Source organism: Pipra filicauda, unplaced genomic scaffold (assembly GCF_003945595.2).
Source record: "Pipra filicauda isolate LSUMZ 115617 unplaced genomic scaffold, ASM394559v2 scaffold527_size357992_pilon, whole genome shotgun sequence".
Classification (NCBI taxonomy): domain Eukaryota; kingdom Metazoa; phylum Chordata; class Aves; order Passeriformes; family Pipridae; genus Pipra; species Pipra filicauda.
In genome coordinates this window covers 11068-38355 of record NW_024104673.1, presented here as the reverse complement: position 1 = coordinate 38355, position 27288 = coordinate 11068, and the positions used below count along the sequence as shown (strand labels likewise).

The 27288-nt window shown below is 57.4% G+C and overlaps 1 protein-coding gene across 1 annotated transcript in view; it reads left to right on the top strand.

The window, feature by feature from the left end:
- The window catches only part of PEBP4 (phosphatidylethanolamine binding protein 4), a 72534-nt gene extending 46623 nt beyond the window's left edge, over positions 1-25911 (top strand). Inside the window, exons 5-7 of the mRNA XM_027714066.2 lie at positions 18310-18355; positions 19510-19626; positions 25483-25911. Coding sequence (XP_027569867.1) covers positions 18310-18355; positions 19510-19626; positions 25483-25574 — 255 coding nt within the window. The 3' untranslated portion in view covers positions 25575-25911. The remainder of the gene's footprint in view (positions 1-18309; positions 18356-19509; positions 19627-25482) is intronic.
- The last annotated feature ends 1377 nt before the right edge of the window (positions 25912-27288 follow it).

Genomic DNA, 27288 nt, shown 5'->3' with positions numbered 1-27288 from the left:
AAATCTAAAGGCTGCATGACTCTTCCTTTCTGAGGAAGTTTGCACTTCCAAGGAAAGGCCCAGCCAGCACTGGCTCCAAAGAGGCTCCCGCCCGGATCCGTGGGCACCTGGTGCCTTATGGAGTGACTGTTGATCCAGGGATGGGGTGTTTTGGGCATGGACTGAGCATCCCCGGCCTCGTGTGCTGGTTTTGGCTCGGGCAGAGCAGGGGGGTGTCCTTGGAATGGCAGTGCAGGGGAGCAGAAGGGACAGTGTCCGTGGCAGGAGGAGCCATGGATCAGTCCCACAGCTGGGATCGAGCCCTGGGCTTGGCCAGGACATTGACTGAGCTGTGCCGAGCGTGTGAGCCAGACCTTGTGCCTTTGAGCCAAAAGCCACGTGTCCAAATCCTACTCTGTGGATTTAAACCATAACCTGTGTGTCCAAATCCTACTCTGTGTGTTTAAACCATAACCTGTGTGTCCAAATCCTACTCCATGAGTTTGAACCATAACCTGTGTGTCCAAATCCTACTCTGTGAGTTTGAACCATAACCTGTGTGTCCAAATCCTACTCTGTGAGTTTGAACCATAACCTGTGTGTCCAAATCCTACTTCCATGAATTTAAACCATAACCTGTGTGTCCAAATCCTGTTCCATGAGTTTAAACCATAACCTGTGTGTCCAAATCCTACTTAATGTGGTTTTAAACCATAACCTGTGTGTCCAAATCCTGTTCCATGAGTTTAAACCATAACCTGTGTGTCCAAATCCTGTTCCATGTGTATTTGAACCATAACCTGTGAGTCCAAATCCTACTCAATGTGTGTTTAAACCATAACCTGTGTGTCCAAATCCTACTCTGTGAGTTTGAACCATAACCTGTGTGTCCAAATCCTGTTCCATGAATTTAAACCATAACCTGTGTGTCCAAATCCTACTCTGTGAGTTTGAACCATAACCTGTGTGTCCAAATCCTGTTCCATGAATTTAAACCATAACCTGTGTGTCCAAATCCTACTCAGTGTGGTTTTAAACCATAACCTGTGTGTCCAAATCCTGTTCCATGTGTATTTGAACCATAACCTGTGAGTCCAAATCCTACTCCATGTGTCTTTGAACCGTAACCCTTGTTTATTAACCCTACCCTGTGCATTTGAGCCAAGCCCCACGTTTATAGAACCAATCCTGTGCGTTTACAACCATAGAATCCCAGACTGGTTTGGGTTGGAAGGGACCTTGAAGCTCATCTACTGGGCAGGGACACTTTCTGCTATCCCAGGTTGCTCCAAGCCCCATCCAACCTGGCCTTGGACACTCCCAGGGATGGGGCATCCTCTGGGAAATCCATTCCAGGGCCTCACCACCATCACAGGGAAGAATTCCTTCCCTGTATCACACCTAAATTTCCCCTCTTTCAGTTTGAACCCATTGCTCCTTCTCCTGTCACTGCAATTCCCCATGAAATGTCCCTCTCCAGCTTCCTCGGAGCTCCCTCAGACACTGGAAGGTGCTGTGGGGCAGGAAAGCTGCTCTTTGAGGCAGATCCTCCACGTTTCAGACACACCTCGTGCGTTTAAGGCAGACCTTGAGCGTTTGAGCCAGACCTTGTGCATTTAAGTGGCCAAACATCCACTGTCCCCCTCATCCCTGTCCCCACCATCACTTCCCAGAGTTCTCTTTGCTTCCCAGGAGGAAGGAGCAGGTTCCTTGAGGATGCTGGGCCCTGCCACACACTGCTCTTTGATTTATTTTTTTTTTTCCCATTTCTTGAACAAGAGGATCTCGAGGTTTTCTGTGTGGGAAGGATTTGGGTTGTGGTTACTTCAGTCTCCCCCCCACACACCCCCAAAGTTGTGCTATTAAAAAAATAAATAATTCATGGAGTAGTTGTTCACCCCATCAGGAATTTGGGCCCAGCCAGGCCAGGAGTGCAGCAGGATTTGCAGGAATTCATTAATGGCCCATTCTGTGTTTCCTTTCCCCTTTAAAACCCCAGTGGAGTTACCTTGGTAATAATAAAGTGCACGATTCCAGGAGGGAGGGAACAGGTTCTTATTTTGATTAAACGGATTTCTCCTCCTGCCTTCCTTACCCCTTTTATTCCTGCCAGTTTAAAAAAAATTTATTTAGGGGGAAGAAGAAAAAAAAGAAATTATAAGCAAATGCTAATGCTGGGGGGGGAAAAAAAAAAGCACATTTTTTTTTTCCAGGGAGGGGAGAAAATGCCTTTGGAAGTGTTCTGTGCAAAGAGATGCCGGGGGGCACGATATATCAAAGAAAATATAATACACCCAGGTTAAAACTAATGATTGCCATATAATTAGATGTGAACCATTGTGCTATAAATGTGTATTCTTCAGCGTGCTGTGATTTTACTGTAAAAGAGAGAGAGAGAGAGAGAGAGAAAGAAAGACAGAAAAACACAGAACCCAGCAACATACTATAAAAAGCACTCTGTTGACTTTTCGGCTGTTTAGTATTCCTTGCCCGTACTCCCCCGGGAGTATGTAATTAGTGCTTTATGAAGAGTGCATTTAAAGCAGTTTAATATTCACCTCATTCAGTCTGAAACAATGTGATCACTGCTTAGACAAATCACTGCTCCTCACTGACATCCTCTGTCAGTACATTACCTCTGAAAAGACCTTTCAAGAGGCTCCGATGTTAATTAGTTGTCTGTCATGGATAAACAGAGCCGTGAGCAGAAGGGCTGCACCAGGCCAGAGACACACAGGGAAATACTGGGAAGGCTTTTTTATTTATTTTTTTTTTTTTCCATCCTCTCTCCCCCCCATCTCCTTTGATGAAAATTCCTGGCTTTCTCCGGCGGTTTGCTGGCGGAGTTTTGCGTGGCCTGGAGTGGAGCCTCCTGGGTTTTCCTCGGGGCACTCCCGGGGATGCTGAGCCAGGGCTGGCACTGCCACTCCCCCGGGGCCTGGCTCTGGGAGCATCCTCAGCTGCCCTGCTGGGTGGGCACCTGCTGAGCTGCCCTGCTGTGCCCCGAAGTGGGGGCATCCCAGGCAACATCCCTGCCTGCATCCCAGTGCTGAATCCCAGCCCTGCATCCCACTGCTGAATCCCAGCCCTGCATCCCACTGCTATATCCCAGCCCTGCATCCCACTGCTATATCCCAGCCCTGCATCCCAAATCATATCCCAGCCCTGCATCCCATTGCTGTATCCCAGCCCTGCATCCCACTGCTATATCCCAGCCCTGCATCCCACTGCTATATCCCAGCCCTGCATCCCAAATCATATCCCAGCCCTGCATCCCATTGCTGTATCCCAGCCCTGCATCCCACTGCTATATCCCAGCCTGCATCCCATTGCTATATCCCAGCCCTGCATCCCATTGCTATATCCCAGCCCTGCATCCCATTGCTATATCCCAGCCCTGCATCCCATTGCTATATCCCAGCCCTGCATCCCACTGCTATATCCCAGCCTGCATCCCATTGCTATATCCCAACCCTGCATCCCACTGCTGTATCCCAGCCTGCATCCCATTGCTATATCCCAGCCCTGCATCCCACTGCTATATCCCAACCCTGCTTCCAACTGTTATATCCAGCCCTACATCCCACTGTTATATCCCAGCCCTGTATCTACTACTGTATCTCAGCCCTGTATCCCACTGTTATATCCCAGCCCTGCATCCCATTGCTATATCCCAGCCTGCATCCCACTGTTATATCCCAGCCCTGTATCCCACTGCTATATCCCAGCCCTGCATCCCAGTGCTGTATCCCAGCCCTGTGTCCCAAATCATATCCCAGCCCTGTGTCCCAGTGCTACATCCCAGCTGTACATCCCAGTGCCAAATCCTGGCCCTGCATCCCAATGTTACATCTCAACCTCACATCCCGATGCTACATCCCAATCCCAGTTCTGTATCCTGGTCCTGCATCCCAGAACTACATCCCAACCCTGTATCCCAACCCAGCATCCCTGTGCTGCATCCCAACCCAGCATCCCTGTGCTGCATCCCAACTCTTCATCCCAACCCTGCATCCCAATGCTACATCCTGGCCCTGTATCCCGGTCCTCTATCCTATCCCACATCCCACAGGTGCTCTCCCGACCAGTCAGGGCCACCCAGCTGAATCCCCCTCGGCTGTTGATCCCTTGGCTCTCTCCCTTTGGAAGTGTGAAGCTGGCGGAACATCCCTGACTGAACATGGAAGCACCCATGGAATCTGGCCCAGCCATTCCATGGGAGCACCCCCAGTCTCTCGTGGCAGCACCTTTCCAGGGTTAGGGATATTCCCAGAGGGATGTGGGCAAGGAAATACCCCAGGGCTGGGAATGGGACATGGGAAGTGTTTGATCCCGGCACTGCCACCAGTTCAGGGATGAACAGGCGGAACTTCTGCTCCTGTAAATGTGGTCACTGACCCCCACCCCCTGCTCCGACGTGCTGGGGAGGGAAGGGATGGAAAACACTATTGGAAAAGGAAGTTTTCCTCCTTAAAACGGAGTTTAGCCCAGCAGGGGCTTTGCCTGGTGTAGGGTCCTATGGTTTCCCTGTGATCCTTGCTTTATCCATGCTGAGAGCAGCTCCTGCTGGGAGGGATTCGCTGGGAATGAGGGAAGTGACCCACCCCAAAGTGGCTCTTTAGCCATTCCAGGAGTCTCCTTCCATTTTCCATAGTGGCAGATGATGGTGGTCACCTCACCCCACCTGCCCCTGGCTTTGTCTCCTCCAGGAAATCCAGCAGTGACTTGTCCCCATCCAGGATGCTCCCGCTGCCACCCGTGGGTTTCCAGCCCCGAGTTCTCCTTCCCTGGACCAACTTATTCCCTGAATCCTTCCCGTGTCCCTCTCTGTGCCCCTGATGTCCCCTGGTGTCCCTTGGTGGCACCAGCAAGGTGGATTCAAGGCACCATCCCAGGAGCTGGTCCCAGCTCCGCTCGTGTCTCCTCAAGCCTCCGTGGCAGGGATGGAGGACTGGGAGCCACAGGAATCCTATCCCAGCTCCCATCTGGCTGCCCCCAGGTGCTTGGGAGCCAAATCCAGCAAATCCAATGCTTCCCAGAGCCAGGGAGGACACTCAGTCCGCTCTGAGGTGTTTAAGGGGGCAGACAAGGCCCCGTGCTGTCCTTTCCCTTTGGGAAGCAGCAGACACGGAATGCTGCTCGCTCTGCTGCTGGAAGCGATGGCCAAGGCTTGAAACCATGGGTGGGTTTGGGTGAAAGCCCCCCACATGTGCATCCACATGCACATCCCAAACCACGGTGGGAAACACAGGGAGCATCCCCCCGGAACACCTTCCCGAGCCTGCCCTGCCACCGGGCAGGGACGACTTGGGGTTTTTCTTGGGGTTTTTCCCCTTTTCTCTCCCTTTTGCACCGGTTTGTTTCCCCGGCTCTCTTAGTCACGAAGGTGAGGCACTGACAGAGACACAGACATCAAAAACAAGAGGTGATGAAACGCCGGGAATAATTAAGTTGCACTAAATCACCGGCCCCGGCGGAACGCTGCCAAGGCACTCGGGAAAACTGGAGCACCGGGAGCCGAGTTATTATTAATAATCACCAGCACCCTCGAGAACAACAACCTATTTTGCACCTCTCTGCACCAAAGGAGCGGGAAGGGGCCGGGAAGGGACCCCCATCAGTGTGAGGCTGGGATTTCCTTCCCTGCACGGCACCACACATCCCAGTGGGTGTGGGGCTGTCCGGGACCGGATCCATCCCGGAGCCATCGGCACAGTCCGGGCTGGGCCGGCCGTGCTGCAGCAGCCCCAGAGCAAGTCTGCTCCCGCCACGGATCCTCCACGCAACCCCTGGGCCTTACGTAAGGGCAGCCTTATCCTCCTGCCATCGGGGCCCGTCCTCGAGCTCCCGTTCCCAGTGTGTGGGCGAGCCTGCTCGCCCCGGGCTGGGAATTGCACAGCTCCTGCCCCTCTGCCTTGCACCACGCCGGGACTGCTGTGCAATTCCCCAGCGTGCAGCCCTGGCTTTGCGGGGTGTTTGGGACGTGTTGCCCCTCGTGTCGTGCCAGGATTCGTCCTTCAGAACTCCTGGGGCGTGTTTCCCTTGTGTGGTGCCAGGATTCATCCCTCGGGACTCTCGGGAAGGTGCTGCAGGGTGTGCAGGACTCGCTGCCCTGCAGCCCCCTCTGGTTCTCCCTTTGATGATGTGCCTTAAGGGCCCCCCATCACTGGTGGAAGGGATACTCCAGCTCCCACAAGCTTTCTGGGGTGCCACTGTGGTTTTTGGGGGGAGAGAAAAGAGACCTCAGTGCAAAGCTTCCTTCTCCAGTGACTGCTTCACACTGCACGGCAGGACAGGGCTCGCTTTAGGGTCTGATCCCACTTGGCTCCGTCTCGGTGAGAGCCCAGACAGGCTCCTTGCAGGGTTTGGGGCTAATTTTGGGTGCCACGTGGCCGTGGGTAAAGCCTGAACCCCGATTCCCACCACCCTCCCCACCGGCACACGGTGAGAACAGTGTGAACAGTCCAGACCTGGTCAAAATCCTCCCTGGCGGGGTAAAACCCAAGGGTGTCGAAATTTGGGAGCGCTGTAAATCTAATGGGTTTGTAAAATCTTTAAGCCTCCGTCTGCAACGCGCAGGTAAACCTTTAATTCCCTGACAATGCCGAGCTAACTCCCAGCTAAATCCTTAATTCCCGCGCGCCGTAGCCCCGTGGATTCGTCCTGTCTGCAGCCCAGGTCTGCAGCTTCCACGCTCTCTGGATGTGGTCCGGGTGCTCCCCGTGGAAAAATTCCCCTAAATATCCATGCACCAGGTTCTGGTGCTTCTGCTCTGTCGATCGAAACCTTTGGAATGCTTTTGCACCTCTTAGAAATAGGAATAACGTTGGATCCTGCATCCCTGAAGTGCCCTGTGCAGGGAAGGAGACACCAAGTCGGGGGGGTCCCAGCTCTCCCTTCCCCTAAAACATGTTGGATGTGACGTGTTGGGATGATCCCATTGCCTGTTCCGGCATCTCCAGCCCTTGCTGACAGACTTTCCCCCCCATCCAGCCGGATCTGATCCCCGGGTGACAGGGAGAGGGAGCAGCTGCAGGGCCCCATCCCGCACGGAGCAGGGGGAGCCCGACGGGTTTGGGAGCTCGTCAGCACAACGATGACAGCTCCAGGGACTGGGATTGCTCCACGCGGGTCCCATTCGCTGGGAGAACATTTCCCAACCCGGTGGAACCTGTAGGGACGACCACCCTTTCTTAAGCAATTTTCCTGACTCAAGATCCCACCCCGAGCCAGAGGGAGAGGGATCTCTGCTGCCTCTTACAACACAGCTCCATCCAAACTGGTTTTCCCATTAATCCCTCTTCCAGAGGGTTTTTTTTTTTCCCTCCTTTTTTTATTTTTGGGTGACCAGGGGTGCTGTTGGATTTTCAGGAGGGTGTTTGGTGCTGCATTGGCATGGATTGGCTTTCCTCAGGTGGGGGTCTGAGCCCACCCACGGCACCCAGCACAGGTTAGCCAAAATTGTGTCTTTTATTGGAAAGATTTTCCCGAGGCAGGAGGGAAGGGAATGACTCCTCTGGGAACTGGATGAGTGAGACACAGGGAGGGACTGTCCAGCAGTGCCAAGGGAATCTCAGCCCTTTTTTTTTTTTTTTTTTTAATATTAACGGCCCAAATATTGAACTGGAGCAAATCCAGAGGGTGGCACAATGTTCATCCCCCTTGGATTTACAGCCAATTTCCAGGGGGTGAACATTTTTATAGGAGAGTGAGAAGTTGCTAATTTATTCCAGTGCTCAGCAAATCATAGAATCATGGAATATCCTGAGCTGGAAGGGACCCACAGGGATCAAGTCCAACTCCTTGGTGACAATCCCAGTGGGCTAAAACCCCTCCAACAACATATCCCAAATACCTATGGAAGCATCTGCAGCCATTTCTACCTTGTCCAACATATATTATAAATTAATTATAAATTAATTACAAATTAATTCTTGACTCCTGGGGACGAGCCGGTGCCTCCTCCCGCGTGTCCCGTGGCAGGTCCTGGCAGATAAAGGGTTACTCGGCCCCATCTGCTCGACTCCCCATTTCACAAGGGCGGGTTTGGAGTTTTTACTACAAGTTTCAGACAATGAAGGTGTGTCTGCGCTCCGAGCCCGCTTTGCCCGTTGTGTAGGCGTCGGGTTCAGCGCCGTCTTGTCAACACTTGAATATGTTGAGCATCACTCACGGGGCATTCTGTAAGAAACCTATTAAGTTAATTACCGAGGCTGTGTGTGTGTGTGTGTGTGTGTGTGTGTGTGAGTGTGTGTGTGCTTCTCCTGTAAAAACTGGGCTTTCTTCTCCTCGCAAGACACTCGTGATGCAAGCCCCGGCCTCTCGGGGTGATGACATCTCGTCTGCTGCTGTAACTGAGACGGGGCTCGAGCTGCCTGAGAGGCTGTGGGATGGTGGGGGGGTGGGACCCTCTCTCAACCTGCCTGGGGATCGCCCACCCAAATATAGGGACCTGCTGCAGCACCCCTGGTAACAGCTGGGGAGGAATCAGGGTGCAAATCCTAAATCTGTGGGGTTTGAACTCAAACTACTGTAGGGGCAGCTCGAGCATCCCCAGGGGTGTTTGCTTATGTCATTTCTGCTCCAGCCAAATTCCCGGGATAACGCAGTTTCACGGATTCATGGAGTGCTTTGGGTTGGAAGGGACCTTAAAGCTCCTCTTGTTCCACCCCCCCTGCCATGGTTGTTCCCCTAGACCGGGTTGTTCCAAGCCCTTTCAACACTTCCAGGGATGGGGCAGCCACAGCTCCTCTGGGAGACCCCTTGGTTTGGGAAGAGGGCTGGGAGGAGACCTCTTGCTCTTTGTATTTGCACTGCCACCCACAAGTGGCCCAAAATGATCAGGGCTGAAGGGGGGAGTGTATTTTGGGGAGGCTGGGGGTGCAAGTATGGTTTGTGCAGGGAAGTGGCACAGAAATAGTCTCTGGCAGCACCGATGGGCATCTCTGAGGGGACAACCCCCTGCTTCTCCTCTCCCCTCTTCCTGCAAGGCTCTCCAATGCCTTTCCATCCCCTTGGAGAAGGAGCTGTGGGTCTGAGTCCCGTCCTGGAGCAGGGCAGGGCTGCTGGAGTGAGGATGGAACCCCGTGAGCAGCAGCACGTGTCCGTGCTGCCCCAGCCCTGCCATCCCGGGACCACCTCACCCTTCACACACACACACACACCCCACCCACCCCCAAAATATGTAAAAAATGAATTTTCCCTCGCTGGAGCCCAAACCAGGGTAGGGAAGCAGGGCGAGCGTTGGCTCCTGGCTCCCAAGGTGGTGGTTTTTTTTTTTTGGGCATTGCACAAACAGCCCCCGGCGCTTGCACGCGCCCCAGGTAGGGCGGCTCAGCCCCCTCCCTGCTCCCCCCGCCCAGAGCATCCCACGGGAGCCCGGATCCGGTGGACTTTTATGGAAGAAAGGGAAGTCCATGGCACTGCAGGAGCAGCTTTGGCAGGCGTGCAGCTGCAGCAGCTGTTAACCCCTAATCCTCGGGACAGGAGCTCTGCCTGCACCTCTCCTGCCTGCACCTCTCCTGCCTGCACCTCTCCTGCCTGCTGGGGTGCAGGTTTTTTTTTGGGGAGGGGGGGTTCTGCCAGGAGCCTGGAGGACCAGGGGATGCTCAGCAGCAAAACAAAAAAAAACTCCATGAAGAAGGTGCATTTGGCTCTTTCTCACCACCCAAATCAATGCAAAAGCGCTCCTGAGCATCCCAAAGCTCCCCCATCCTTCCAGGACGCCCCCTCCCCTTAAAAAAAAACAACAACCAAACACAACAACCCACAAGCAGGAGGGAAGTGTGAGGAAAACTGGGGACGCTCCAGAGAAGGATGTTTCCGGCTGGAGTTTCTCCCGTCCCAAGGGCAGCTCTGGACTCTCCCTCCGAGTGCTGCCAAATCCTGATCCTGCTGTCAGGAAGCGGCGTGGGGACGGGGAGGGTGGGGAGGGGGAGGACGGCGAGGCCGCCCGGATGCTCTGGTGGGGCCCAAAATACATCACGTTCCCCTCCCGGCCAGGTCTGGAGGAGGGGAGGTGTGTGGGGGGGTGTGGTGTCGTCATCAGAGGCGATGGGGAGACTTTTTGGCCAGCGGAAGGGAAAGGAAAAACCCAAAAATAATAATAAAAAAAAAAAAAGGAAGGAATAAGTCAGCCCCCTGCCCACCTCCCTGTGCTGCTGCCCCAGCGCTCCCATCAGATTAGAGGAGCCCAAATAGCCTGGTTGGCCCAGAGCGGGAGCAGGGCTGGCACGCGCGGGCTTTGATCCGCCCCCGCGCCCGGGGAAGGTGCCTGGGACCGGGATCAGACACCCCGGGGAGGAGGAATTTGCAGGGGAGGGTTCTCGGCGTGTGCGCAAACCCACGGACACCCGGCGGCCCCGGGGTGCCCCCCTGCACCCCCAAAGCTGGGCTTGCCAGGGTGGGATTGGGCACAAAGCCAGAGGGGGGTGGTGGGCACAGCATCTGACCCCAAACCCCACTGGCAGCTTTGGATGGTCATCCCTGGGTGTCGTCCCAAAAAATCACCCACAGCGCAGCCGGAAGGTCCAAGGAGGGGGTTCTTTCTCCCTGGTGGGATCCCACCTGCAGCTCCAGGGTCTCCAATGTCACAGGGATGTGGAGCTGCTGGAGCAGGTCCAGAGGAGGCCACGGAGGTGCTCCAAGACTGGAGCCCCTCTGCTCTGGAACCAGGCTGGGAGAGCTGGGGGGGTTCACCTGGAGGAGAGAAGGATCCAGAGAGACCTGAGAACCCCTTCCAGGGTCTGAAGGGGCTCCAGGAGAGCTGGAGAGGGACTTGGGATGAGAGATGGAATGACAGGACAAGGGGGAATGGCTTCCCACTGCCAGAGGGAGGGTTAGATGGGATATTGGGAAGGAATTCTTGGCTGTGAGGGTGGGGAGGCCCTGGCACAGGTTGCCCAGAGGAGCTGTGGCTGCCCCTGGATCCCTGGAAGTGTCCAAGGCCAGGTTGGAGCAACCTGGTCTATTGGAAGGTGTCCCTGCCCGTGGCAGGGGGTGGAACTGGATGAGCCTTGAGGTCCCTTCCCACCCAAAGCATTCCGTGATTCCAGCCTGGTTGTGCCTCGTGGTGGTTCACGTGTGTGAGGTTCAGCCCCACGTGCCCCACGGACGTGGGTATCACTGGGTGCTTCAGCCTGGGTGGTGGCAGCACTGGGAATGTGCTGCCACTTTCCAACCCCCAAAGGAGACGTATCCCTGTCCCCAGGGGTGACTCAGCCGGCAGAGTCTCCCCACGGACACATCCCAGGGGAGGCTCCCAGTGCAGGCTCCGCTCTCGCCTGCACAGAATCAGGCTACGGGCCTTTAAATGACTGAATTAGGCAAAATTTGGTGTTTCTCCAAGAATCCTCCGGAAATCTGCTGCTGGAAAAGCAAGCTCATCTTAAAGCTACACGTGTGCAGAGCAGACAAGTTTTCCACTCTCGAGAAATGGGGCTGGAAAAGACCTTTCCAGTCCTACCCAGCCCTTTTTCTGGCCAGTTCGAGCTCGTTCCTCGTGGGGGGATCTTGGGGGCTTTGTGGAAAGCTCTCACAGGGCACCTTTCTGGAGAGGTTTTGCAGGGTTTTGCAGGTGCCCCATGAGCACTGGGGGTGATGGGGGCACCAAGGGAGCCCGGATCCATGGGGGGAGTGGGAGAAGATGTTGGTGGAATTCCCGGGAAGGACCAGGCTGGTGGCAAGGCCCAGGGCAGCAAACACAGGTGTGGTCCAGCAGCTGCTGGGAAAATGGGTGTTGCAAGTGGTGTTGGAGCGGTGCCACCCTGTCACAGAGAGAGAAACCGGGCAAAAAATGCCCTTTTCCTTCTGCCTCTTGAGCCTGAGCCGTCCTCAGGCCTTCCTCCTCCTCCTCCTCCTCCTCCTCGCCCAGCAATTCATCCATCCACCCTCACTTCCCACCCCAGCAGTGCAGCATCCACCGTTATCCTGCGGGCACCAAGGGGGCAGAGGATGCTCTGGGGGGGTCCTGGCTGGATCCTGAGCAGGACAGAGCCCACCCCAGCCCTGGCCCCACCAGGCCAGCACCGGGCCAGTGGGTCAGGGTGACTCACCCGGCAGCGGCTCCGCCGTGAGCTCGCCCACAATTGCAACACCGTGGGGATGTCAAACCCAGCCAGGCAGAGCCCGGCATCCACACGGCTTCCTAACACGCCCCTGGGGTTGCTACCAACATCCCTGTTGTTCTTAGCAATCCCATCCATCATTTATCATCCCAGAGGCCCAAGGGCTGGGAGACAGGGCGTGACCGCGCGGGACGCGATTGCAGCGCGCCCCAAAAAGGGTCTTTGGGGTGCAGCCACCCCCCCTTCCCAGTGCTGCTGGTGCTGCTCCAGCTTCCCAGGATCTCGGGACAGCAATCAGAGCACGCACAGCCCTTTCCATCATTTTATTCCACCACCATTTTATTCCACCACCATTTTATTCAACCATCATTTTATTCAACTTTCTCGCTTAAACAAACTCCCAGTGCTGGGGATCCAGGGAGAGGAGGAGCAGGAAAACTCCTCTGTGAAGTTTTTTTTGGCAAAGCAACCAACCTGGACTTCCAAAACCCACTCTTGGAACATCCTGGCCCCATGCACACCTCAGGGATGGAACTCAGCATCCTGCATCCCATCCCCTCCCTCCCCTCCATCGGCCTCTATAATCCCACAGGTGTTTTAAAATAAAAAAAAAACAACAAGAAAAACAACACCCCCCACCTTTTTTTCAACACGAGTGTTTTGTCTGAGGTTTCAAAACCATCCAAGTGTCATCACAGCCTCCACCCCGCTGGCTTGGACCCCTCACCTACATCCTGAAGGAAAGGCGCAGAGAGGCACAGAGCCCGTGCCAGCAACGCCTAAGCCAGGCAGGTATCTGTGTCTCACTGGAAATCCACCCAGCAGAGCCTCCCTCTTTTGAAACGGGGTATTCTGGCGCTGGGAATGCCATCCCTGGGCTGCCAGGAGGGAGGCAGGAGCCCCGGGAAGGTCCCAGATCCGGGACGGTTCGGGTTCTGAAGGGCAGCGTTTTTGTCTCTAGATTAAAAAAAAAAAAAACTCTCAAAGAGCCACAGGCTGAGGTGATTTATGTTTATTTGGCTCAGTTAATGACCCGTGGCACGTCCTTCCCTGCGGCATTTGGGTGGATCAGACAGGCAGCATTTAAATTGCAGCCGTGCCCCGATATTTATTTTTTAATATATTTTTATGGTCGCCTTCCCCCAGTTATAGTGAGGCAGAAAAAAAAAAAAAAGCCAGGCCGTGCCAAGAGGCTGCAAGAGCTCCCTGATAATCCTAAAATCCGGGGTAAATCACTGGAGTTCAGGCCCTGGGAAGCTGGGAGGTTTTTTCAGAGCTGTGTTGGAGCTGTGATGACCCGATGTGTGACATCCTGATGTGTGACATCCCATCGTGTCCACCTGGTCCTGCTCCAACCTGAGCCTCCAACAGGGTCCCAGGGGTGACAACAGGACCCCTCGTGTCCTTGGGGACCCCCACAGTGAGTTTTCCCAGGAGTTCTGATGAATATTTTGGCATGTGGATGTGCGTTGCTTCGGTGCATTTTTATGCAGCACCATCTCTTTGGTCAGTGCCTGTTGGGATGGGCTGTCCTGGCATGATTCTGGTGTTAAAAACACCCAATTTTGGTGCATTTCAGTCCCCAAACAGGTGGATCCATGACCTGTGAGATTCTGATCCACCCTGGTTTAGCTTTACTGAGGTTCTGGATCATCCCTAAAGAGAAGTTCCCTGCAGAAGGAAAAGCACCTTTTCCACTCTTTTTCTGCCTGGGTGCAGCTTAGATGTGGTTTATCAAACTTTCAGGCACAGGCTGAGAGCAAACAAGTCAAATATCACCTGTAGTGGTGAAATTCCATTCATATAAATGTTAATAAATTAAAATAACGGCTTTGGGCTGTGGGTAGGGGGGATTGGCAGCCAGGGATGGGGGCATTCCATGTATCCCACCCTGTGTTGCTTGATAGGTCCCCTCCTTGGGGACCTTGGGGCTGGGCTGTGCATTGCTGGAGCCTGGGAGAGGAGGAGCAGGAGGCTCTGGAGAGTGGATTAACCTCCTGTTGTGGACATGCATGGAAAGCAAAGTGTCTGGGTTACGAGGATCCCGGTGGGAAGTTTGGCTGGAGACGTGGGGTACCCGTGTTTTGGAGCAGGGAAATGCTGGGAATCATTTCTGCCCCAGGCCTGGGATGGCCTGGGCCTTGTCTCCAGCTGTGCCTGGGGAACGAAACCAGCTCCAAGCACAAGCCCAGGGCCCTGAGTCATCCCAGGATCCGGGAACTGGGGCTGCGGGGAAGCACCGGAGCAGGAGGCTGAGGCTGAGGTTTGGGGTTGGGAAAGCTGGGCTGGTTCCAGCGGGAAGGGGAGGTTTCTCTGGATTTGGGATGTGATGGGATCCAATCTCCACTGGGGTCTTGTCCCACCATCGCCTGTGTTAAGTCATTCCTTGCCCTGGGAATTTGCTGTTCAAACACTTTTTGGGGTAATGCAGCAGCCAGCAGAGACCCTTCCCCGCCATACCCTTCCTCTCCCAGCCAGAGGTGACATTCCCAGCTCGCTGGGCTTTTCTTCCATGAGCTCCTTGTGCGTTTCTCTGTATTTTTCTCTTCCTCCTAAACCCTTTCCCGGTGGTGAGAACACGATCCAGTGGCATAGCAAGGTTGGCATAACGGGATGTGACACTTATCATAAAAAGAGGGATTTGCAGGGTGGGGGCTGACAGGCTCCTTGGGGCACAAAACCCCGGCTTGATGGTGATGGGAACAGCAAGAGTGGGCTGGAGCCGTGCCAGGAGGGAGAGGGTCAGCGTGGCGTGGGCGAGCAGGAGTGGTTTGGGAGCATCCCATGCCCCAAATCCGGCACCGGGCTCGGTGTGGAACCCAGCTGACATGCAAACGGGCAGCTGGGCTGGGAAATGCCAGAGCCTGGGAGTGCTGGGAGCTGCCCAGGCCCTGCCCTGCTCTCTCATGGCCTCCCTGCATGCCGGGATAATTGGAGGGAGAGTTTCTCTTGGAGCGGGTGTTTTCTCACATGCTCTTTGTTGGAAAGCAGGACGAGCCTGAATGTTCCTGGGAGCTGGGGTAGGAGCGGTGCTCACCGCTGCTGCTGGCTTTGGTGGAGAGGAGGAAACCCCAAAATGTTCACCCTGCTCTGCAAGGACACGGTGGAACAGATCCATATCCACCTGCAATTAGCATCCTGTTCCTCTTTATTCCCTGTTCCAGCCTCCGCTCCGCTGGCGGGAGGCTGGATTGCCATCCCGGCAGCTCTGCCCTTCCCGGGATGCTCCCCTGCGCTCCCGAGAGCCAGTTCCTACATCCTGACCTCATTATAAAGATCACAGAGAGAGAGGAGAACAAATCTGGGCTCCCGGCTGCGCCGGCTTTGAAGCCGCTTGCCCCCGTCGAGCCGTGAGAGGCAGCGCAGGAGGAGCCCTGGTTGTTTGGGGATTAACTTCCCCGCTTGGATAATTGTCGGTTAATCGTTTCAGCGCGATGCCGGGGCCGGCACCTCGGCTGCTTCCCTGCGGGATGCAACCCCCGCCCCCGGCTGTGCCCCCCTTCCCCCCGCGGTGTCCCCGATGTCCCCGGGGCCGGGTTGGGACGCGCTCCCGGCGAGGTGGCAGCAGCCCAGCCCCGCTCCGCTGCACTTCCCTGGGTCCCATCCGTCATCTGTTTGTCCTGGTGCCCTGCCAGCGATTGTGCCGATTCCCACACCCACTTTCCATAACCCTCCGTCCTCGCCCGGGCGAATCGCTGGCGAGCTCTCGCCACCCATCCCTTTCCCCTCCTCTCTCCGATGGGATCAGACACGTTCTGGAGAGGGGGAAGAGAGGAAAGAGGGGGAAAAGGACAACAACAAAACCAAAAAAAGATCAAGAGGAAAACAAAATGTGACTCACTGCCTTTAATTTATTTGTATTTATTTATTTACTCCCCCCACCCTGCGCTGCAGGAGGCAACACCGAGTGCTGGCCATGATCTTCCAGGGAGCCTTGGTTGGTTGTCTGAGGCATCAGGAATGGGGGGGGGAATAATTTTCTCCACTCTTTTGGCCAAGGAAAAGATCACAGAGAGGAGCTGCTGGCACAGAAACTGCGTGGCACAGATTTTTAGGGCTGCCCAGGTCTCTGCGTGAGCATCCCGTGCCCCGCCAGCGCTCGACACCACACGGCACAGACCGGAGGGTGGAAATATCTAATTCCACCTCCTACACTGTGTCCTCGGCAGGGGAAAGAGAGAAAGAGGAGATAAAAGGCTGGGAAGCTCAAATGGTGTCATTAGGAACTATTAATGCTCTCATAAAAGGGCATTAATAAACACGGCAGCTCATCAGCGTCCATTAGCTCCGCTCGTGGCAGGGATCTTTGGGAGCTGCCGGAGTGTGATGCTCCCCTCGCCCTCATCCCGGTGTCAGCCTGCAGGGGGGTCATTCCTCCTGAAAACCATTCCCTCCACAAAAAAAAAAACAGGGAGGAAAAGCTCGCAGGAGCAAGCAGGGCTTCACACCTTCAGTCCTTTCGTGCCCAGAGCCTGCTCCGTGCTCCCAGGGTAGATGTTTACTATGAAAGAAAAAAAAAAAAAAGGCAGGGTTTGGAGTGCTCATCCTTACTTTCTCCCTCCCGCCCTCTTCCTGTTCTCGCCTCTTAAAAGGAGCTTTATCCTTTGACTCTCCCATCCCCGGGGCAAGCCAGAACCCACAGCATCTCGGGGCGAGCAGGCAACCCACATCAGCGGGCGGGAAAACAGGGAGGAGGCCCCGGCCTCTCCCGATAAGCCCATGGCAAAGCCAGGAATAGCAGCGAGGTCCCCGCACGGGAGCATTCCAGGCAGGAACAGAAAAACCCTCAGTCCCTGCCTTTGAAGAGCGGGGGCTGGCAGCCGGCCCGGCCTCGTGGAGAGCCGGGGATGCGCCGGGAGCCTCCTGTGCCAGGCCGGGCTGGGCACATCTGGGGGGAAGCAGGCACAGCTGGAGGGGCTGGGCAGAGCAGATGTGCACATCTGGATGGAGGCGGCACCGAGCGTCGTCCGGGCAGGCCCCTGTGGGTGGGCTGGTAATGCACAGCTGGATGGGTGCTGTGCACATCTGGGTGGAGCAGGACGCTCAGACATCTGGGCAAGGAGAGAGCAGCCAGCACAGCCCCCACGGCCTCGTGTGTCCCTTCCAGCACCCCTGGGTGCTTCTCCCCCCCACACAGCCATCCCTCTGCCTTCCCCTCCCCTGGTGATCCAAGGCATCCCAACCTGCCCAAAGTCTTAGTCATCATCACCTCTCTGTCATCGGGATATTTTCGGCTCCGGGGCTGCCAAGGTGGCATTGGGGAGCCCATATCCAAGGATCTGAGCGGGCCCTTGGCTTCCCTGTGACCTTTGGGCAGCTGGCAGGAGGCTGCCACCGGCCGTGACTCAGTGCAGGGCAGGTTTCTTTGTAGGGAAAGGGAAGCTTTGATCCCGAGGAGCCGGGGCACCGACCATGTTCCCCGCGTGCACTTTTGCCGGCGGTTTTATCTGATGCATCTCCTTTTTTTTTTTTTTCGGGGTATAACAACTCCCAGGGCAGGTTAGGACGGAGGAGCCCTGGCAGCGGAGTGTGCGTGGGCAGGACTGGAATAACGGGTGCCGTAGGAGAGGATTTACGAGCGCTGGGGAGGGAGGTTGGGGCTGGCTGGGAACGGCGCAGCAGGTCAGGGGTGAGGTGGGTTGTGCAGGGCCAGGAGCTCCCGTTACTGCCCCTTTGCCATCAACCCCCATCCCACTGGGTGTCCCAGCAAAGCCTCACTCCTCCAGGGAAGCATCCCAGGGTGGGGATGGAGGGCTGAGCCTGCTGGGCAGCGGGACCGAGCAGGAGTTTCGGTTGAGGGCAAAGCCACCAGGATGGGGCAGAGCTTTGCCACGGGAATGCTGGTGCAAATCACCTCAGCCAGCCCCTTCCCACCCCTCTGGAATACGGGGTCAAGCAGCACCAAGGCTTTTAACTGGGATATTGTGGCTTTCCCAGTGTGCCACAGCCTGGATCACTGCTCTGGATCACCAGATCACTGATGGGCTCTGTTGTGGGTGACAGCACCACCTGCATGCCAGGGCATTGCAGGTCCTAAATCCCAAATAGCCAAAGAAAACCCCTGCTGTGCCCCTTCACACCCACACCCACCCCAGCCCAGCATCCATCCTGGAGGAGTCATTCCCTAATGATCTTTACAAGGAAAATGCACAAAATGTTGGAAAAGGAATCCCTGGGGAGCAGTGGGTGCAGCAGGGGGGGCAGGAGGGGTCCATCCCCCCGAGGTTCCCGGTAGCACCTCACCCTCCTCTCCTTGTCCTTGCAGGGTGCGGATCTGAGGAATGGGAAGGTCAAAGGGCATGTGCTGTCAGGTGAGTGCAGACCCCAAATGAGGTCCCACCAGCTGGGGCGAGGTGGTGGCACATCAGGACATGAGGGAGGGACACAAGGGAGGGACACAAGGGGCTCCTCAGGGCACAGCTGGGCGCTGTCTGAAATAGGAGCCACTTTTTCTCTTCTTTTTTTCTTTTCTAGAGGCAAAAGTGGTTAAAAAAAACTCCCCAGTGGTTGGAATCGCTCCAAACCAGTGCAAAAAGAGGGGGGAAGGGGGGAAGGGATCCAATCCTAAAGAAAAACCCGAGATAAAAGCGGGTGAATCCCAACGACTCCTGTAATGTTGCACGAACAAAGACTCCCAGTTCCAAAGGGGCCAGACCTGGCTCAGGGAGTTCACACCCCCAGGGGGGAGCAGGGAGGGGGTCTGGGGGCTCCCCTGGAGCCCTGCAGGAGCTCTGGCCTCTTGTCCCTTGGTGTCACATCCCCCTGTCCCTGACGGACAGTGAGGGGTGGCTGCACTGTGCATCCACGGGCTCTCCCCATGGATGCCCCTCTGGCATGGACCACCAGCCCTCAGCAGCTGGAGATGATGCCCTGAGCCAGCTGCAGGCCCCACATCTGGCCAGCTGTGTGCTGCTCTCTCCCACTCAGGCTGTGTTGGCACAGACCCCCAAGGGGCAACCAGGAGGGCAAAGGGGGCTGACTATGTCCTAGTGGGGTGCTGGGGATCCTCTACCCAGGGGAGGCTGCCTCCAGCATGGGGAGGGGGCTCAGTGGGGTGGTGCAGGGATGGGAAGGGGGGTGGAGAAGAGGTTGGGGCACCTGGCACAGAGACAAGGAGCACCCCAGGGCTCTGGAGTTGAAAGAGGAGGAGGAAAAGGAAGAGGAGAGGGAGGCAGCTGGCGAGGCAGGAGGTTTTGGGGCAGGTTATTTCAGGAGAGGCAAAACAGGATCTGGCCCCTGGGCACTCAGGGAGGTGATGAGGGGGCGGGTTTGGGTGGGCACAGGGGCTGCTCTTGCCTGTGAAGCACCTGAGCTTGTACTGACACGTGGCAAGGGACCAGGGTGCAGGACACTGTGTGGGAGAGCAATCCCAGGCTGGAGGGGGGTGGGGAGTGCCCGGTTATGTTGGGAAGCAGGTCCCACTGGGCTCAGGGGGATGCTCAGCCCTTACCTTTTGCACCCCCAGGGTACGTCCGGCCCTCGCCCCCTCCCCACAGCGGGTACCACCGCTACCAGTTCCGCCTGTACGAGCAGCCAGCGCACAAGCACATCGCCCTGAGCCCCGAGGAGGACGCCTCGCTGGGTAAGGATCCACTGGGCCCTTGATCCCAGTCCCCAGGGGCTTTCCCAGGGGTATGGATAGTGCCACGCGTTCAGCCACACCAGAAGTGCCAGGCTGGGGATGCTCGCCTGGCGCAAAGGGGCTCGGGATGCTTCCATGGGACATGGATGGGGTGTTAAATCCTTGCAGGGCGGCAGGAACCCTTTGGAAAATGTCTGGTGATGGGCTGGGTAGCGGGATCGGAAGCAGGGAGAGATGTGGGCTGTGCAATCCAGCACATCCCCCCCTCCTTCCCGACCCGGAGCTGCGGGCGTTGCATCACCCCCACCTCGGATAAGGATCAGCCGTGGGGATGGTTTAGCAAGGGATTGCTCAAACGGGGCTGACACAACGCCCCGCCAACTCCCAGCTCCTCAATTCCCAACTCCCCTCTGCTGCCTCCTCCCAAAATCCTGCACGGGTGGGGATGGAGGCAGCAGCTGAGACCCCTCGGAACGCCATCCCTGCTGCCTCCCCCTGGGGCACGGGACAACCCACAGGACCCCCGCAGGACCCCCGGGATGGGGGTTCCTTCCCTCCTCTCAGGAGCACTGCACTCTGCGGCCGGCGGGGCCTCAGCAAGGGAAATTTCAGAACTTTCCCAGCCGGGACCACACGAGCACAGCCCGGCAGGCAGGTCAGGGCAGTGTGTCACTGCCTGACTCACCCCCTGCCTGTTAACCCTCACGGCACAGCCCGGGGGGAGCCAGCTCCGGGGGGCTCAGTGTCCCTGGAAGAGCCCTCGACGCCCCTCAGAGCAGGAGCAGGGTGTGATTCTCCTGCAAAGCTCTCTGCGGGTTCTCTCTGCCCTTGGCTTTGTTTTCTGGCTCATTAGCCCGGTGTGTTAATGACACCATTGATGTCACCTCCCCCTCGCTCCTCCCCGGCCCCTCATGCCCGGCGTGGTCAGAGGAGGGGGCTCCCTCCCTGCTGTCCCCACATCCCCCTCGCAGCATCCCAGGGACGGGAAAGGACACTGACACACCCACCGAGGAGCTTTTTCCAGATAAATCCTCTTATTAGTAGGACATGTGGCTCCAACCCCCAAAATTCCAAATACCCAAAGAGTTCAGCCACCCTGTGGAAAACCCCCCACATGCCCCTGTTCCCGAGGAGGTGTGGGATGGCCGGGCACTTCCCATCCTGGGTCTGTCTCCATCCCATGCCTGAGTTTTCCAGCTCTTCCCGAGCTTCCTGGGAAAGACCCAGCGGATGTTCCCATCATCCCTTGTCAGGCAGCTGCGGGGGTCTGGCAGGGGATGCTGTTTCAGGAGTGGGTTGAAGGTTGTTTTTAACTGTTTTGCTGCTGCATCACATCCTTGCCCTGTCCAGTGGGTGCTGCTGGAGTGAACCACTGGCAGCCCATTGTTTTTATTCCCAGGGAATGAGCCCTAAAAACAGCCCAAGGATGAGTTCTTGGTGTCTCAAGGGTTTTAAAGAAATCCATCCCCGAGGCAGTGGGATGAACACCAGTGGATCCATCCAGCCCTGCGTGGCTGAGCCCTGTGGTGTGAAGGCAGAGCACAGGGGAGAGGAACAAATGCCTTTGGCAGTTTGTAGGAACAAGGAGGAGGTGACCCCAATCCCAATGGATCATGGATAAGAAACCAGCCGGCTCCTCCATGCCTTGCTCCTCTCCTGTACAAACCAGGCAGGTTCTCCTGGTGATGCTGCTGCAGGCACAGTTTGCAGCAGAACTTCCCATCTTATTTGGCCTTAAACCAGCCCCTTTTTTTTTGCTTTTATTTTGTTCCACATCTGGTGGCAGCCACATCTCCCTCTCACTAAGGGTGAGGGCAACCCTGGGCAGGGAGATGTCCTGAGCAGAGCTCCTGGTGGTGCAGGGAGCGGTGCTGGACCCTCCTAACCTGCAGATGGATCCAGCTGTAATCCCTGTGCCGGGCATCCATCCCTCTGGCAGCTCGTCCCCTGGCAGAGCTGAGCCCTCCAGAGCATTTCTCACACCGCTCAGCTCCCAGAAAAACTCCCTCCTGGCGCGGGGTGTGTTTTTTGGAGGCCGAGGCAGGAAAGGTCCCGGGCCAAGCGTGGCCGAGGCGGGGGAGGTGACATGTGCCAGGCGGGATGGCAGGAGCTCGGCCGGAGCCTCCAGAAGAGGGCACTAAACCGGGACCTGCCCGCGTCGCCTGTCCCTGCTCCTGGAATAGATCCCTGGGAATTTAAAAGGCGAGGGGCGACGGCGAGCGTGGAAAATAAATCCGTGCTTCTCCTCCCCACTGCCCGGCTACGCCACGCCAGCAGCTCACAGGGAGCCAGGACAGTTCCAGGGTGGCTCTGGTGCCCACCCTGCCGTGGGGATGTCCCTGCTGGGGTGGCACCGGTGGGCACAAGTCGGGTGCTGTGCCCAAGGGCAGCCAGGCAGGCAGTGGCGGAGCTGGAAGGGCTGCAGCACCTGCTCACATCCCTCCTGTGATGGGGAAATCGGTTGTTTACGGCTGAGGAGTTTCTCCAGGGTGGCTCTTGAGTAAAAAGCTTGTTTCATCAGGAAAAAGAAAACCACCCTGATCCTTCTCTCCGTGAGCGTTTCTGATCGACGCCGGCACCAGCCGGCTCTGAGTGACCTCGGGCAAATAACTCTCTCAGAGCCTCAGTTTCTCTGCTGGAGTCTGATTCACTCCACTTTTTTGGCCACTGAACTGTCCCCAAGCACCAGCTCTGTCCCCGCTGGGGACGGAGGTGGGGATGTTTGGGGTGTCCCTGCCGCTGTTCCTCCCGCTCTCCCCACTTCCCTCCCAGCCAGGAGTGTCACAGGCCGTGGTTGTATTTTTGGGGAGATGCAAGATAAGAGTTTGTGGTGTGTGAAATGTCAGAGCCACCCGTGGCATCCCCGGGGTGGTGGCACTGCCGTGAGCTCTCGATCCGGTGGCAGGAGCCGCACTGAGCCACGGGAAAACCCCTCGGCCAGGGGAATTCGGGCACCCCCGGCAGAGCCTGGCTGCGGTGTGGGGGAATTAAAATCCCTTCACTGCTTTCACCGAGGGGCAGCTTTAATTAGCACAAAACCTGGAGGCTTAATTGCACCTGCTGGTACCTGAGTACCTCCCTCTGCTCCCACCCTGTCCTGGTGCCGGATGCCCACCGGCTCTGGTGAGCGTGGAGAGATGCTCCAGCATCCCCAAACCTCCTCCTGCACTGGAAAAATATTTTAGAACTGGGAATAGACTTTATCCTCACGGAAATTTTCCCTCAGGGGAGCAAAGAGCCCCCTTTGGGGACGAGGCACCGGGATGAGCCCAACCAGCCGCTCTCTCCGTGGCTCCATCCCTTCTCCAGCCCTGGCTCGGGATCAGGGCCGTGGCATTGACTCATGAGCCGACCTTGTGCGCCTCCAATCCCATCCACCCAGCTGGAAAATCGGGTTGGACTGGGCCCCAGCGGGGAGGGAAAGGCTGTGGCCGGGATGGGAGGCAGTGAAGGGCTGCGGGGGGAGCTCCCAGTCCCAGCCCGAGCCCCGGGGTGTCACTTAATGGTGACCAGAGCGGCCGCCCGCCTCCCGCCCACCTCCGCCGGGGCATCATCAATCTCGGCAGAGAAGCATCAGGGCTCCCATCAGGAGAACATTCCCGCTGATGAGGCTGATAAATTACAGCCGGGGGAGGAGGGGACAGGAGTTTGGGGGGGGAGGGGGCAGGGGGCTGTGAAAGCTGCAGGGTCAGAGAGATCCCGAGCTCCCCAAGCCCCGAGGGTGCCTCGTGCCTCAGTTTCCCCAGCTGGCGCTCCGGGATCAGGCGGCCAGGCACGTGTGGGTGTCAGCGGGCACTCCTCTTCCTCAGATAAGGGCAGAGTGTGATGATATAATTCTTGGGAAACAAGCTTGAAAACGGACCAAGCCGCGGATGAAACGCCCTATTGTTGTGGCAGGGAGAGGGGACAGTGGCACCACGACCTCGGCTCCCTGGCTGCCATTATCCATATCCTGCTCCATTCCCAAGCTCCATGATCCCGGTGACTCAGTCCCCGGCCCTGGGAGCCAGCTGGTGTGATTTGGGATGCCTGGCACAGGGATGTCACCCCGGTGGTCACGCCAGGACGGGGCACCCGCTTCGGGGATGCACCCAAGGGGGTGGGATTTGGAGTGTGGGGGCATCCAGACCCCCAGACCCGGTACCCTCCCGGTGCATCATCCCCTTTGCTGCCCCGGGGCTTTCCCTACCCCGGGAGGGCCGGGCACAGCCGGTGCCATGGCAGGTAGGAAAGTAGGTCAGGAAAAACCCCGGCCCCACGCGCGGGGCGAGAGCCAGGACCGGCGCCTGCAGCCCCGCGGCGGCTCTGCCTCCTCCGGCTCCTTTCATCCCGCGCCTCTCCCGGGGCTTCCCAAACATCAGTGACAGCTCCAGCCCCCCCGGGGAGTCGGGGGTGCCGCGTCTCGCTCTCACCCTGGTCCCAGGGGGCACGGGCTGCTCTCCCCTGGGGTTTTCCAAGCGCTTTGAAAGCTGCCGGATGAAAGGCCCCCGGCAAAGGCTGCGGGCGCAGCGGGAGCGTCCCCCCCAGAGACCCCTTTCCCTGGTGCCACACTCGCTGGGACCCCTGGCGCTGAGCGGGGGCTGGATTGAGACCCTGAATTGAGCAGCTTCCCCTCCTGCCAGGGGTGGAATTTGGGGATGGAGGTGTTTGTGGCTGTGTGTCCCGGCTGGGGGGTGACACCGGTGTGGGACGTCAGGACTGTCCTTGCTCTTGGCTTGGTTTGGGCCCTCCGAGGGTGGCAGTGATGATGTGGGGACTCCAGCAGCAGCCTGATGCATTCCAGCACCTCTCCCAGCTGGAGTGTGGGATGCAGGGTCCGTCCTGAGCATCCTGTGACCTCCTTCCTGGGCACTGGAGCATCCCAGCCACGGCCTGCTGCAGCTCCAGGAGGTCGCAGGGTGCAGTGCCATCAGCAGGAGCATTTCCAGAGCTTCTTGGAGCTCAGAACCTGAGATGGGGAGCAGGTGGGAGCTCCACCAGCACCCTGAGCCACCACCACCCCCCCATGCAGGTGATGAAGCAGCTCAGGTTGTGCTCAGCACTTTTGCAAGAGCAAAGAGGACGCTTTGCTCCAGTTGGGGCTGAGATGTGACGGCAGATAAAGGGCTGCCAGGCTGTGGTGTGACATTAAAGAGCAGCCAGGAAGAGGAGAGGACAGCTTGCAGATAAACAATGGGCCCCCTTCCCCACCCTGTGACACCAAGGCAGTGTCCCTTCCAGTGTCCCACAAGGAGGGGCAGTGGTGACAGTGTGAGCTGTTTGAGTCCCTGGGAAAGCCCCTCTGGTGGGGAGCAGGATGCTCTGGCAGCCACCAGCCAGACCCACGCTGGGTGTCAAACCCTGGCAGGGTGCAGGGGGATTTCTGTACCCCATGGGGTACAAGGGAATCCCTCCTGCCCCAGAGAGGGTTTCCCTGACACCTCCATGGGAAACACCACAGCTGGATCCAGCCACGGGCTGCCCCCAGAGCTCCAACAGCCTCAGGTCTGGGCAGAGGAGGAGGGTCAGGGATGAAGAACCTGCAGTTTGTGGAGCAGCAGCTCAGTGTGTGTGTGCGAGGGGGACGGGGGATCTCCTGCATCACCCCCACGTGCTCTCGGGGGATTTCCAGCCCAGCCACCCCTGGGATGGGCTCGTGGGAAACCACAGAAAGGTCTGCTCCAAAGGCCAAGGAGGCAGGAGAGGAAGCAGCCCCACGTGCCCCCCGGGCTCCCTGCTGTCCCTGGTGCCTCCCGGGGTGCAGGATGTGGGGTGGGCAGAGCAGCGGCCGCACAGGGTGTTAAACCCCAGCCTGGAGCTGGCCCTGGAACATCCCCGTCCTCCAGCCCCGCTCACCCCCTTTCCCTCTCTCCCCAGGTTCCTGGGACCTGAAGGGCTTCGTGGAAGATTTTGGGCTGGGTCACCCTGTGGTCAAGACCCAGTTCCTCACCAAATACTACGAGGATTAGCTCCGGTCAGCGCGTCCTTCCCCTGCACATCCTCACCCCACAGAGCCACCTCTGCCCGGAGCCGAGGGGACCCCAAGACCCACCAAGGATGCACCCACCCTGCTCCCCACCCAGACCCACAGCACCAACCCCATCCCCTCCACTCCCAAACCCGAGTTCTCTTTCCCACCCTGAGCGGTGTCCCAGCTCACCCTGGCTATCCCAAGAAGGATGGCATCACCTCTTCTCCTCCCCTCATCCCAATTCCAGACCTTACCCCCAGCATGTCCCGCCTGCACCTTGGGGACCTTGAGTTTGAATGCCTGCAGTTTCCCGAATAAAATATGGATGGAGCACACGGGGGAGTCACGGGCTCCTTGCTGGCAGCAAGCACTGGACAGATCAGGTTGTTCTGGTGTCTGCACCCACTGCCAGGGATGAGACCCCCTGTGGGTGATGGGGGCAGGGGGCTGCCATCAAAACCCTCATGTAGGTGATCCCAGGCATTCCCAGCGTCACCCAGGAGTGGGAGTGGGATGGTGGTGCCCAGCCAAGGGGCCCATCAGCAGCACCACACAGTGTGGGAACCGGGCACTGCCCCGGCCTGACTCCGTCTCTGCCCTGCCTTTGCCCTCAGCCCGCTCCTCTTGGAAAGCAAAACCCAAATTAAAGGCATAAATCAGCAGAGCTCTGCCTACTGGCCACTTAGCCAGACCTCCCCTTTAATTAGCTCCTTAATTAGGCTTTCATCTAAGACTCAGTTTTCTCTGAGGCTCCGATTCACCCGCCTGCAAGTCCTCCTTGAAGCATGTCCTGGTGTCTCTGCTGTGACAGAGCTGACTCTGTCCTGCTCATGGCCAGGAACAATATTGCACTTGGAAAAACCGTGGGGAGCAAGACCCCAGGACGAGGGGACATTCTGCAGGCAGGGAAAACTGAGGCACGAGGGAATGACTCTCAGGGAGGTCTGGGATCCCTCCGAGGGGGCGGCGATGCTGTTGGTGCTGCATCAGTCCCTGGGTTTATCCCAGGGCAGCCTGTTCCTGAAAAAAACATCCTGCTGGTCACCTTCCCTGGCTCCCCAGCAGTGAGAGTGGATTTCACTCCTTCGTGGGGGGGGGTTAAATGTGGCTGGGACTTTCCCTGCAGCAGGATACAACTGTTTGCCTCCCCAGGGGCTGGATCACAACGGCCCCACATCCCCGGGAAAGGTCAGGGTGATGGGTACATCCGAGAGAGATGCAGGAGCAGGGGCCCAGCTCGCCCTGTGGGCACACACTGGGTGAAGCTGCAGGACCCGGGGGGAAGGCAAGCAACAAAAAAAGGAAGCTGGGTAACACCACAAGCCAGGGAAAAAAACAGCAAGCCCGCGGCCGCCGGCGCTAAGATTAGCAGGGAGGAAGTGACACGGCGCCGTGTCATGGAAGTCTGCTAAAGTTGGATTGTTCCCGCTCTTTGCCTCTCCTTGCCCTCGCAGGAGGGTGTAATTGGCCCGTCGGGTCGGTGAGAGGGACTGGTGTAAATGAGAGGTCACGCTCTGTTGACATCCTGCAGCCAAACTCCCGGCGGCCTTTCCTCCCCGCCTGTAATTCCGCGTGCCCGGGGGGGTTATTTTTGGTGGGACGGGAGGGAAAAGCTGATGGGATGTTTATCCTTCTAGGAAATTAGCACCGTTGCTCCTGGGTTTAGTTGGAGGTGAGGGGATGAGCCAGGATTGGGATTGCTGGGCGCCAGA